Here is a 13,818-nt window from a genome sequence, read left to right as displayed (position 1 = left end):
GTTTCAGGTCTTCATTGCTTCACTGCATTGTGGTGCGTTGCAGTAACTATTCTCCACAGCTTCTTCGCTTCTCTTTGTTATTTATTTATTTATTTATTTTACCCTCAAGGCTACGGGCATTACAGAGGGGACTGGTTGAATGAGATACAATACAGAAAAGATAACACGAAGCAGACAAATTAATGATCGACATATACAATGGTAGTAATGCGGTTCTAAAATGAGTAATGTCTACAATGGTGGCAATTGGTTTGGGCAGATGGTTCCAGTCCTTAGATGTTCGAGAAATGAAGGAGTTGCTGCATGTTTTCGTGTTGAGTGGAGCAATTCCAAGCTTGTGTGAGTGGTCCAGACGAGATGAGATGTACGAAGGCGAAGGGATGAGTGCGCTGCGAATCTTGGGACAAATATGAAAAAAATTATAGAGTAAGGAAATTAGAGAAAATTTCCGACGACAAGCTAATGAAGGAAGGTTTAACAGGTGTTTCATTGATGATATGCTAGCAGTACGATGGTAGTTATACAAAATGAAACGAACGGAGTTATTCTGGACAAGCTCCAGGGCATAGGTTAGGTTAGCACAGCTAAGGTCCCAAATGGATGCAGCGTATTCTAGTTTGCTACAGATTAGTGTCTTGTACAGGAGAACTTTAAGTGATCCGGGGGCAGAAGAAAAATTACGGCGAAGATAACCAAGCATGCGATTAGCATTGTTAATTATGGTGATAATGGGAAACGACCAAGTAAGATCAGAAGAAATTTCAATGTCGAGATAACGATAGGAAGTAACGGATTCGAGCGCACTGTTATTTAGGTAATAGACGCTAGGACTGCAGGAATTTCTAGAGACACGTAAGGCTTTACATTTAGATGTATTAAGGTCTATTTTCCCCAAGTCACACCAATTCTTAATAGCATCCACATCATGTTGCAAGGCATTAATATCGTCCGAACTGTTAATTTCCCGAAAGACAACACAATCATCAGCAAATAAATGAATGTTTGAGGATACACAGTCAGGTAGGTCATTAATGTATATTAGGAACAACAGAGGATCTAACACAGAGGCCTCAGGCACGCAAGAACCAACGGAACATAATGATGAGTTGCCATTGTTAGTGATACAAGTGGAAACGGTTTAAAAGAAATTGTTCAAGCCAAAGTAGTATGTTCGGTTCAAGGTTTAGTTTGGCTAGTTTGAAGAGGAGGAGTCGATGACGAACTTATTCAGAAGCTTTCTTGAAATCAAGAAATATGTAGTCAGCTAGTGAGCCTATATCAATGATAATATGAAGATTGTGAGTGAATGATGCTAATTGCGTTTCACATGAAAGAAATTTTCGGAAACCGTGCTGGGCGCTGTTGAAGAACGAGTTATTTTCCACAAAGTTAGCGATATGGGAGTACAGGATGTGCTCTAGTAATTTGCAGGAAATACTGGCTAAAGAAATTGGGCGGTCGTTGATAGCACTCACTTGATAGCACCTTTGATGAATGATAATTTAAAATCTAGCCGCACTCTAAATTGCCGCAATCCAGCCGCATTCTAAAATGCCGCGATGTCATTTTACGCTCTATCTACGAACCCACAATGTACCTCCTGCTCAAGGCCGCCGGGTTGCCTCAGTGGTTCCGGCGCTCGGCTGCTTACCCGGAACACGCGGGTTCGATCCCGGCCGCGGCGGCCGACTTTCAATGGAGGCGTAGTTCTAGATGCCCGTGCACTGTGCGATGTCAGTGCACGTTAAAGATACCCAAGTGGTTGAAGTCTGCGGACCCTTCACTACGGCGTCCCTCACCACCTGAGCAGGTTTGGGACGTTAAACCCCATAAACCAAAACAAACCTCCTGCTCAAGCGCATTCTACATCTGTCACATATTTTTATCATTTCATTGCTTACCAAAGCCGCCGTGGTGGCTCAGTCACAGCCGCCACGTTAGCGCAGTTGAAGTGGATTTCCGGCCACGCTACCGAGCGGACGTGCTTATCATGTGCTCCAACGGGGCGGTGTTAGCGACCGTTTCTGGCTGTGGTAACAAAGATTTTGATGAAGCTGAACAGGACTACCAAGTTATACTGCAGCAGCTGCTCTCAGGTCAGGGAGTTTTGAATACCGTCTTCTCTCAGGGAGATGTGAAGGCTCGGCCGTTCCGTGTCGAAGATTTCAGGGATGCTCTAGCTGATTTTGGTACGCTACCCGACGTCATCGCGCTGCGGCCGTACCAAATGAACCATGTTTGGGTGGTAACACTGAAGACAATGCAGTTGTTCACCTTCGCGGTGCAACTGCTTTTCGCCGCTCTACCGTCTGCCTCCTGTACATCGGTTTCGACCGCCGCCCTGAAGTTCCTTGAAAAAGGTCTTTTCCATCCGCCTGCCCCATCACCGTTGTTGCCCCATCTCCTACCCTCATCGTCGCCAGAGGACGTCATCTTAGACCATCAGTGGCCAGTCCCATCACCAAGAACATCATCTGATAATTCTAGCAGCCATATAAAGCCCCTGCTGTCATCGCCGCCGCTCTGTGGGCTCAGTAGCTGTGCATCAGCGCAGGCTACTAAACCGCTACTTTGCAGGTTAGTAATAAGTTTTCCCTATTTGCTAAAAAAAACAATAACTACTTTTTAATGCAGCTGCGGAGCCCTCAGTGCTGCTGTAGTATTGCTGCCGAGTGTTCACGTGTTCTTCGTTTTCTTTTACTATTTTCAGGCGATGTTGAAACTATCCCAGGCCCCGACCGTCACGACAGCGTACTTTCCGAGCTCAAAAAACTAGCTATCGGACAAGCTACATTAATTTCTGATCTGCAGGACATTAAACACCGACTGAAAACTACCGAAACAACCTTGACCGACTTAAACAAGCGCATGGACACTCTACAATTACACTACGCCACACTTTCTACTCTCCATTCTGAAATCGACGCCCTGAAAACTTTAAACACTGAACTTACCTGCAAGGTCGACAAACTGCCCAAGCAGCACAGGTCATCGGCCCAATATTGCAACAGGATGGTCCCATCCTAGTCCTTTGTAGCGCCAGCTTTGCCAATACAGTTCCAATGTTGGGCTGCTTGGGTGGAAGCACGTATGGACGACGCAGAAAATCGGTCTCGCCGTAACAATCTCATATTTTATAATATTCCAGACTCTAACCCCACTGAAACGTATGCAGACTCGGAAGAAACAGTCATTCGTCATTGCTCCGCTCAACTAGGTTTTGCCATCGAACCTAATCTAATCTAGCGTGCTCACCGCCTCGGGCGCCACTCTACTAATCGCACCAGGCCAATCATCGTTAAATTCACCTCATCGAAAACTAAAGAAAGCGTCCTTTTTTAGGCAATAAGCTGAAAGGCCCCAACTACAGTATTGGCGAAGACTTCTTCCTTCCCGTTCGTAACGCCCGCAAACACCTTGTAGCCTTTGCCAAATCGGTATCCGATAAGTTTTCTTTGCGCTTCAAAACATTACATATTGGTCCTAACCGCAACATATATACGAACAGTCAAAGATGTAAAATAGCAACCATCTCAGCTCCTGTCGACAGATCGTTGTAGGCATGTATACTAAGAAGCCCTTTCATTGTCAGCAATCCTTACTAACGTACGAAGTTTCATTTCAAAGCGCGACATTTTTTCCCATATCGTCACTTAATCTGCCAGTAACATACTAGTCTTGAGAGAAACGTGGCTAAACAGCGATATTTCCGATAGTGAAGTGCTTGCCGACTTGCCCAATTTCTGTGTTTTTCGTAAAGATCGCCCAGATCGAAGGGGAGGAGGGGTACTGATTGCCACCGCTCGAGATCTATCATGCTCAGCCATTAACCTTTTATCAGATATAGAAATATTGTGTTTTATGCCACTGTTCACCTAAATCAGTTGTGATCGGCGTTTGCTACCGGCCTCCTAACAGCCCAGATTTCCCTCGAAAACTTAATAACGCACTGAATGAAATTAAAGCTAAACACCCTAACACATGCACTCTCCTATTCGGAGACTTCAATTTTCCGTGTATCGACTGGAATAATCTAACCGCTACAGGGAATAAGGATGCTAATGAATTTCTAGACGCTTGCCTTATTTTAACCTCATTGAAACTATATCTGAGCCAACTCGTGTAACCGAAGACTGCACAAATATTCTAGATTTATTATTAACGGATAACCCTGAATGCGTTAATTCCATCACGTATCTACCAGGCGTCAGCGATCATCACGTCATAGATGCCGGCTTCACGATTAAACCATCCGTACGCGCAACAACTAAAAGAACTATCCGATTATACGATAAAGGAAACTATACAGCAATAAATAATGAATTTCGCGCATTTTTGCCAGGATTTCAATCTAACTTTCATCAAAGATGTATGCATGATTACTGGTCCTTGTTTAAGAGGAAAATCGACGATTTGGTCGACAGGCTTATTCCGAACATAAATATAAGAACTAACCCTCAAAACACATGGTTCACAAATACACTCAAACGCCTTGAAAATAAAAAGAAGCGTCTTTTCCGATCGGCCATGTTGCTTTCTAGTCAGAACGCTTGGAACAAATATTACGCATCCGAAAAAACATTCTTATCAAGTATTCGAGAAGCCAAGCGCACCTTTTTCAACTCCGAACTGCCTAAAATGTTATCAACTAACCCCCTTAGGTTCTGGCAAGTCATTAACCCCCAGCGCACACGCACTATTTCCCTCAGCGATGGTTCGGGTTAAACTGTATGCGAAACAGAATGCGCCAACATGTTCAACGGAGCCTTTTATTCCGTGTTTACTAATGAAACAGATCCGACATTTCCTCCAAACGCCCCTGTTATTCAAGATACTATGCCCTCTCTTACATTTTCTTCAGCAGGAATTTCTTCACTAACTGAAAACATTAAACTTTCATCCTCTGCAGGAACAGACAATATCAACGCTGAAATACTGATTAATACAAAAGAGATATGTTCATCTCTGTTGTGTTTGTTATTCGCTCAGTCACTCTTCACAGGTCAATTTCCCATAGACTGGAAAATTGGGAAGGTCGTTCGAATCTACAAATCAGGTAACAAGAACTCGCCGCTTAATTCCCGTCCCATCTCGCTAACTAGTATTCCCTGCAAAATCATGTAACACGTCATCTATACCTATATCATGGCATTCCTTGATTCGAACAACTTTTTTCTACCTGCACAGCATGGGTTTCGCCGGGGTTATTCCTGCGAGCCCCAACTTGCTACGTTCATTCATGATCTGCATGCTAAACTTGATTGTAATCTACAGACTGACATCGTATCTTTAGATTTTGCGAAAGCGTTTGATAAAGCACCCCATAAACGCCTGCTGATAAAATTTTCCCAATTAAATTTGCACCCCCATATTTTGAAATGGATTGAAGAATTTTTAACTAATCGTTCTCAGTTTGTCTCCGTTAACAATAAGAACTCTAACTCACGCTTAGTAACGTCGGGCGTTCCACAGGGACCTGTGCTTGGCCCGCTACTGTTTCTCATATACATCAATGATCTGCCTTCAAACGTAACATCTAACATACGCATGTTCGCTGACGACTGTGTAGTTTATCGTGCTATTCTCACCAACGCTCACCAATCTTCTCTTCAAAATGACCTCAGTGCTGTTCAGGAGTGGTGTGATAAGTGGCTAATGGAACTTAACCCACGTAAATGTAATCCTTTGTCCATCAGCCGCCGCCGTAACCCTATAATTTTCTCTTACGAAATATCAAAGTTCCCGTACAACTAGTTCAGTCATACAAGGACCTAGGCATAACAATTTCTAGCGATCTTTCTTGGAGCTTGCATGTAACTAACATAATATCGTCTGCAAACAAGACGCTAGGTTTCCTCAAGCGCCATCTTCACCATGCTCCCAGCATGTAAAGTTATTAGCTCACAAATCATTCATCAGGTCCAAACTAGAATTTGCATCGCCCATTTGGAATCCTCTTCAAGCTTACCTCATCAATTCCCTCGAATCTGTTCAAAATCGCGCTGCTCGCTTCATTCATTCATCGTACTCTTATGACATCAGCGTTTCCTCCTTAAAAACAGCATCTGGATTATCACCCTTATCGCTCCGCCATCGCATTGCCAGCCTGTCTTTATTTCACAAATTTTTCCACAGCCCTATGCACATCGCACCTTTTATTCTTCCCCCAGCGCGCATATCTCATCACACCAGCCATCACCTACAAGTTGCCCGTCCACGCTCACGCACCGTCACTTTTTCTAATTCCTTCTTTCCTCCTGCAGCCGCAGACTGCAACGGCCTTCCAAACAACGTTGCCATCATCACTTGCCCAAGTCTTTTCGTTGAAAATGTAAAAACTTTCCGGTTATTGTGAATCTGTGCTTTTAATTGTTTCCACTCGTTATGTAGCACCCTTCTTTTGGGGCCTTTAAGGTAATAAAATGAAATGAAATGAAATGAAATGAAAACAGCTGATGCGACAAAGAGTATGCTTGCTAAAGGGGAGCTCGTCGTCAATGAGCGTCGGCGCCTTGTCATTAATCCGGATAACCAAGTCATCAGACTTGAACTTCACTGGTTACTTCACGGAGTCATTGACGACGAGGTGCGGGCTGCCTTAGCTGTTTATGGCAAGGTAACAGAAGTTACCCGAGAGAAATGGCGAGTCCACGGCATGAGCGGCAGGGCGTCGACGACAAGGCTAGTAGCCCTTAATTTGAGGCCGGGAAGCGCGATTGACGATCTGACTTATCAGCTACGTTTCGGAGGTGAGGTGTCCTTAGTGGTGGTGCCGAAAGGGCTTCGTCGTGTTGACGGTGCGGCAGCACGGGCCACATCAGGCGAGACGGCTAAGTGCCACGGTGCTCACGACGCCGACGCTTTGGGTACGACGATACCCAGTGTGTCAACACCTACACTTCCATCAAAAGCCAACCGAAGACTGATTTGGTGGCAGAGAACATCATGGACGCTCAAGATGCGGAAGAGACTTCAAGTACTCCTGCAGGGCAACCAGCGCGGGCCCAAGCTAGTGACGCACCTGACTGCGCAAAGGAAAGTCACGGTGCTAATTCTATCACTGGTCAACAAGTTCCTGTAAGTGAAAGCCTGAGTGAAAGGCTGTTGAGAATGACTCCGGTAGTGCTACAAAAACCATTTCGGGAGTAGACGAGCACGAAAAAGCGCAACCTATGGGTGCCACGAGCGGGCAGCCACCGACAAGGGTGCTTAAGAAGACGGTGGGTGCCGGCGACAGTTCGAGCGTGGAACCGCCTCCTAAAACAGCTGTGAATTGGCGCCCAAGCTTCATGAATGGATAAGGCTGAACCCTTGAAATTGGACTGTGGTTCAAGCCACGTAGCCATGACTTGTGAAATTGCAGTCTTGTCTTGATATTAGTCGCCAATCAGAAGCCCAGACAGTTCTCCCTGACCGCAAAGCGGTCAACCAGGAGCCCACCTAAGAGCAGGGACTTATTGTCCCTTAATGTAAGCCACCAACATTTGCGTACTGTACATCATGACAGCATCTCAAGACCCAGCCCTATAGATGGCACGGAGTCGGCGTTTCCTGCGTCATGTTTCAGATACCTGCACATAAGGAACGTTGACAAGAAATGAAGAAAGGGAACTAGAAAATTGACAAGCAAATATCTGGACAGCAAAAGGGGGACAAATCAGCAATTATCGGTTAAGAAAAAGGTTAAAGAAAGAGAGAGCTCTATGAAAAACAGAGTTGCTAGCGAAATTGGCACTGCGAACCTACAGGATTTTTAAGAAGGAAATTGCCAAAGAAAATATCTATGATAATTATGGGGGAAGCTCATTGTTGTTTGAGACGAGGACAAAAGTTTTGCGGACTAAGACATACAGAGTCAAGTACCACGAGATAGGCACGTTGTGCGTTGCGTGCGGAGAGGAGGAGGAAACGGCTGAACACTTGATACTTTTCTGTTAATGGCTTCACCCTACAGTGGAAAGCAGCGGGGCTTATTTATCCAAGACATTGGGGTGTAAGGACAGTGAAGGGAAAGTAGATATTAAGCGGCTATAAGTATAACCAAGCGAAGGTTATCTGATTGCTGGTTAAAATCAAGACGAGAGTAAGATTTCATGTCATGGCTGGGTAGCTTGAGCCTCCGCCCGATTTAAAGGGTTCAGCCTTATCCATTCATCCATCCATCCATCCTGCGCGGGAGCGACGGTCGACTGTCTCTGTAAACGGCGTACGATTTATGGCACTGCATATCTAAGTAAGCCATATGCGGCCCTTTGGTTTGATTAAACATGGCAGCGATTAAACGTGTATCCACATTGAACGTACGAGGCTTGGCAAGTAGGCGTAGGCAGTACCAGGTTAGCCGCCTATTAATTGAAAACGACTTAGACATCGCTGCCAAGAGTAGACGTAGACGGACCGCATGGTGCAGGCTTTCACAACCAATTACAACGTGTGAATTTCTCATGCTGTACAAGCATCTGCACGTTGCGCTATTTATGCGCAAAAGCATAGGAATTGTGGACGAACAAGCTTTTCTTTTTTTTTTACAGTTCCCTCGGACAACCACCCTACATCACACCGCCCGCTCGCATATCTCATCGCACCGGCCATCCACTGCAAGTGTCATGCCAACGCACCCGCACCGTCACTTTTTCCGCATCCTTTTTTCTTCGCACTGCTAAAGACTGGAATGGCCTTCCCCACGACGTTGATGCCATCACCTGCCAATCAAGTTTTGTGAACAATTTAAATATGCATTTCATAAATATCATGTAAGCAATCATATTCAACCCATATTTGTACTCCCACCCCTTATATAACACCCCCAAAGTGGGGTCTTTAAGGTAATAAAGTGAAGTGAAGTGAAATCGTTGCTTTATTGTCCTAGATTTTGGCATTACAAAGTCTTTTCGGCGTTCAGTGTGCATATACACGCCAAACAGATAATGTGAGCGCAAGGTGTTTTTGAAAATGTAGAGCTGTATCTGCAATCCGAGTGGAATAATATATTTCTTGGAGATTTTAATTGTGTTTGCAGGCCAGAGGACCGAGCCAAAGGTCGGCAGTAAGAGATCAAAGTGTTAGCACATTGAACGGGCTGGTTGACGATTATGAGTTAATAGATGTACGGAAACCTGGGCATGTTTGTTTCTACTATCCATGGTAAAACAGTGCGGAGAAACACGAGGATGGAACAAACGGAACGGAGCGCTCGTGTCGTCGTGTTTGTACCGTCCTCGTGTTTTTCCGTGCTGTTTTACCATGGATATGAGTTATTAGATGTTGACTGTCGTTTAATCACAAGCACTCCGGTGAAATTCCCGCATTTCTAAGGTGAGAGCCATGTTAGGCTTGATCGCATTTATATATCGATGGATTGAGCACCTTTTTGTGAAAGCTATGACGTTATACTACTATATTTTTCTGATCATTGCCTTGTTGTGTTCAGCCTGGGTTCCAAAGTAAGGAGGTCGAAATTTAACTGGGATCTCTGGTAATTAAATGCTAAACTCTTAGACGACAATATCTTTGTAAACGATGTAAAACATTTTGTGCACATGGCAGCGAATAGTTACAGTAGCTTTGCAGCCAGCTGGGCAAACTCTCAAGGCAGAATAAAACTGAAGGCAATGGGAAACTTGCGCTGAAGTTTGCGGTGCCGATTGCAGCGCCATAACACACTGCCTAGCTTGAAGAGCAAGCTGTTTTGGGTGGTACTATTAGTACTTTTCCGCGCCACCTTCAGACGCTTATTGGCGTAAGCCTCCGCGCTCTGTCGTGCCGTGCGTAAGCTATCTGGGCTACGCCGAGAGAAGCTAGGCAATGATTGCTGTCAGGCAAACGTGGGTATCTAATCGCGCAGAATGTGTTCCCGCGTTTGCAGAGGCCCAAGCGGCTGACAAAAGCAGTTTTGAGTAACCGAATGAAACAATTGCAGTGCCACCTTGGCAGCGCAGGTTCCCCGTCGAGCAACAACTGTGCTGCACTACAAGGAAAAGCAAAAAGAAAAGGATTTGCAGTGCCAGCTGAAATTACTGCTGAACATCGAAAGTGCGCAGCCTGGTTTCCGCATGAAGCAGATGAAGGAAGTGAAAAGCAAACGTGAGCTTGTGAATGAAGATAAGCATAAAAGGGCAGTGGTGCGAGCACGCGCTGAGCGAATATGGCTTGCAGAGTGGGCCACTAAGCGATCCCCGAGTGAGGAAAAAATGAAATCCACAAAATACTATACATAAATAAGGAAAACACCGACCCCAGTCTTATAGAAGCGGCGTTTGTTGATCAATATCGAGATTTAATGGGACGGAGCATGCAAGGAAAGGTTTTGAACTTCATTTTTTTGCGACGAATGCCCAAATTAGATGACAGTGTTAAAGAAAGATTGGAAGCGCTAATCAGTGTAATTAAAATAGAATGTGCGAATAACCGGCTATGTGCAGGATAGTCCCCTGGACCTGATGGCCTAGGCCCGTCTTCTACAAGTTTTTCCAAGGAGAGCTCAGTTCTTTTTTGCATAGAGCCTTCAAGGAGCCATATGAAATGGAACAATTGCTACACACTTTTAAGACGGCTCATGTCTTGATTCCGAAGTGTGACGACGCAACGAAGCTACTGTTGGTGGTTCTATAAGCCGATAAGCCTCACCAACGTCGATTATAAAATGTTTATGAAAGTGCTGGCAAGAAGGACACAAGGCATTAAAAAATATCTGGTAGGTCCACATCAAACCTGTGGCATTCCAGGGCGCGCCATTACCGCCAATGTACACGTACAGAGAAGCATTCTCGGGTGCTGCGATGCTCTGTAATGTCGAGTTGGTATGTTGCAACTCGATCTGGCGAAAGCGTTTGATCGAGTATCCCATGACATTCTTTTTCAGGTCTTAGAGTATGCCAATATTGGGAATATTATCACCAATGGTGTCAAACTGGCGTACTCTGATTGTGCTGCGCACCTCAATGTAAACAAAAGACTTAACGAGAGTGTTACTGTAAAATACTCTGTGAGGCAAGGCTGTCAATTGTCCCCCTTACTTTTCGCGTTATATCTTGAAACCTTTTGCTGAAGCCTGATACATAATTAAAGGATCCGCAGTCCCACGCCCGAGGAAATAGAAGTTAAGGTGCCTGCGTTCGCGGATGATGTCGCTATCTTCAGCCATAATCGAGTCAGCGTTCGAGGAGGTGTTCAGGCGGCGAGTGATTTCTGCGATAAAGCACGATGTCGCGTTAACCGGAAGTCAGTAGGTTTCTGGCATGGCGAGTTGGATCAACAACGTGAAGCGTTTGCCAACGTACAATGGACAGTGCTACCCTTAAAATATCTTGGTGCGCCCCTCGAGCACTATGATAACAGAGATCAATATTGGAAGAATGAAACAGGAAGTGCTCGGGATGAAACGCTTGCATGGAATGGTCGCAATCTTTCCATGTTCGCACGTGCCACTATTGCTAAGCTTTTTCTAGTCGTAAAGATATAGTATGTTCTGCAGGTATTATTTATAACGCATGTGAACATACAAAATATACACAGAGTATTTGCTTGCTTTTTGTGTGGCGTAGCGCATGGGAACGTACTAGCAGGGCCAGTTTGCTTCATTCGCTTCGCGGTGGTGGTGTGGGTCTTGTGCACTTAAATTTGAGGCAAACTGTGTCGCGCTTTATCTTTCTTCGCGAGAAGAATGATGAATTTTTGCGCACATTCATCCAAGTACATTGGTGAAATACTCTGCCCGAACACATCGCGGCATGTTCTGCTAAAAGAACTGCAAGGTACAGAAGGATTTTGGAGCGAAGTTTTGTCTTTTCGCTTGTTGAAAGTGCGTTTTTCTATAGAGTATTTGTGTTGGGCAACAAAAAAAAAGAAATTGTGTAAAGATTTATTGAATGTTATGCTACCCATACCAATGTACCGACAACTAAGAAGTGCAGGCTCAGGGAAGGATGTCCCAAAGGGGTGAAAAGAATGCCTGCAAAGCCCTGCGATAATAGCTGTTTCTTTCAGCTCTAAGCTGCAGGCTTCCACTCAAAACATGTCTAGATAAGAAGGGATTTCTCGTGCCATGGATAGCAAATTATTTCTTGTGCAAAAAGGCAGAAAAGATCGAACTTGTGTTCATCGACTGTTTGGACCCTGTATTTCATTGGTACATCCTTCAAAGGACGTAAAAGAAAGACCTGCCAATCACATCGTATGGGATTCGGTATTTGCCTGTAGGTAATGAGGGAGGTTTCTCTTATGACCTTATTATGCTACTCGGCCTGCATAGTTAATGGAAAACAAGGATGGCATTTAGAAATGCTGATGCATACGTTCCGCCAGTCAGATTGAGTTTTATAGAAAGTGCTATGTACGTGCGAGAAGCTTACCGTGCTCAACTAGAGCCACCTGAGTGGCTACCCGTGTTGGATGAACTTGCAGCTCTGAAGAAATTTTAAATTGCTACATTTACCCGAGTGCAGTCAGCGTGTTTTATTGAACTAATTTGATTGTTGTCGAGACTGGCAATAAAGAAAAAAAGCCGCGCTGCCTCAGTGGTTAGAGTGCTCAGCTGGTGACCCGAAGGACGCGGGTTCGATTGCGGTGGGGTGTGTAGCGTTTCGATAGAGGCGAAATGCTATAAGCCCGCGCTCTGTGAGATGTCAGTGCAGGTAAAGAACCCCAGGTGGCCGAAATTATCCGAAGACCCAAAGTACGGGGACCCTCATAGCCATATTCTTTGACTCAGGCTTTAAACTTGCACAAAAACTGATTTTTGTTTGGTGTCCACATTTTAACGTTGTGTTAGGATTATGCAGGTTTTCGTCCCACTCTTGACTGCATCGTTCCTGTTGCCGCTGCTTCGAAGGAAAACTCAGAAAGAATTACAGCGTTCAAAACACAGCATTGTGGCATTAAAGTTGGCCGGGCACGGCACAAACAGCTAAAATTGTGGCATTACAGTGTGTCGCGTCTAACATCTTGTCAGCCCATGCGTATCAGACCAATATACGTCCGAAAGCACTAGGCCGGCCCACTTACCAAGGTTTCGACGATGGCGTGGACCGGAAGGAAGTGCCTCGACGTGTCGATAAGAAGGCCACGGTGCGAGAACCTGGGCTTGTCGTAGATCGCCGTCTCGTTCACGACAAACTGCGCATAAGAATCGACCGTTAATTTAAGGATGCGCCGAGAGGGCGCATTGTGTCCAGGTACAGAGGATGTCCATTATTTTCCTAGATTAGCTTAGTACGCTAGATGCAATTATAATGACAAACCTGCAAGCCTGTATCTTTGCGGACGGTGCCTAATACACGGGGCCTAATCCGAACGTTACCTCACCTGAGGGGTCGTATGATCAGTGGGCGGTCACGTCAGGTGTGAAGTGTAAAATAGTGCTGGGATTACTTTGCGTCGGGCACAATTCGATGGCGTGAGCAACTGCTGATATTCGTATATAAAGTTACGGGAAAAGAAGAATCGCTTTCAGCTAGAGCTGCACAAATATCAAAAGTATGGTTCCGAATCAACTACGAATATTAGTTGTTGGCTACGAATCGAGATGCCTTCTCTTGAATATTTTCTAATCATTTTGAATACAGCACAAGGGGTTCTAAGTAAAGACAAATGCTTTCCGCCAATACAAAGCGATCAAGAAAAACATAAATAGCACAAAAAAGTTTGCTTTCGAAAAACACATAGGCGACAGAATTTACTATACCTCTGAGACCAAGAGGGCAATAAATAAGGGAATGGGATGAGAGGGTAGTCAAGTAACAGTGAGAAGTAATTGACTTCATTCTATAGAGTAATGCCTTGTTTGCATTTCTTTCGATAACAGTTACATTCAGTGAAAGA

General features: G+C 44.9%; 1 protein-coding gene across 3 annotated transcripts in view; it reads right to left on the bottom strand.

The window, feature by feature from the left end:
* LOC144101991 (beta-hexosaminidase subunit alpha-like) overlaps window positions 1–13,818 on the bottom strand; it is a 94,666-nt gene that overhangs the window by 40,907 nt on the left and 39,941 nt on the right. For all 3 annotated transcript variants that reach the window (XM_077635236.1, XM_077635234.1, XM_077635235.1), the window contains exon 5: window positions 13,003–13,113. In XM_077635236.1, the coding sequence (XP_077491362.1) occupies window positions 13,003–13,113 (111 nt within the window). The remainder of the gene's footprint in view (window positions 1–13,002; window positions 13,114–13,818) is intronic.

The sequence above is a fragment of the Amblyomma americanum genome, chromosome 8, assembly GCF_052857255.1.
Source record: "Amblyomma americanum isolate KBUSLIRL-KWMA chromosome 8, ASM5285725v1, whole genome shotgun sequence".
NCBI classification, from domain to species: Eukaryota; Metazoa; Arthropoda; class Arachnida; order Ixodida; family Ixodidae; genus Amblyomma; species Amblyomma americanum.
This window is presented reverse-complemented; position numbering and strand designations above follow the sequence as displayed.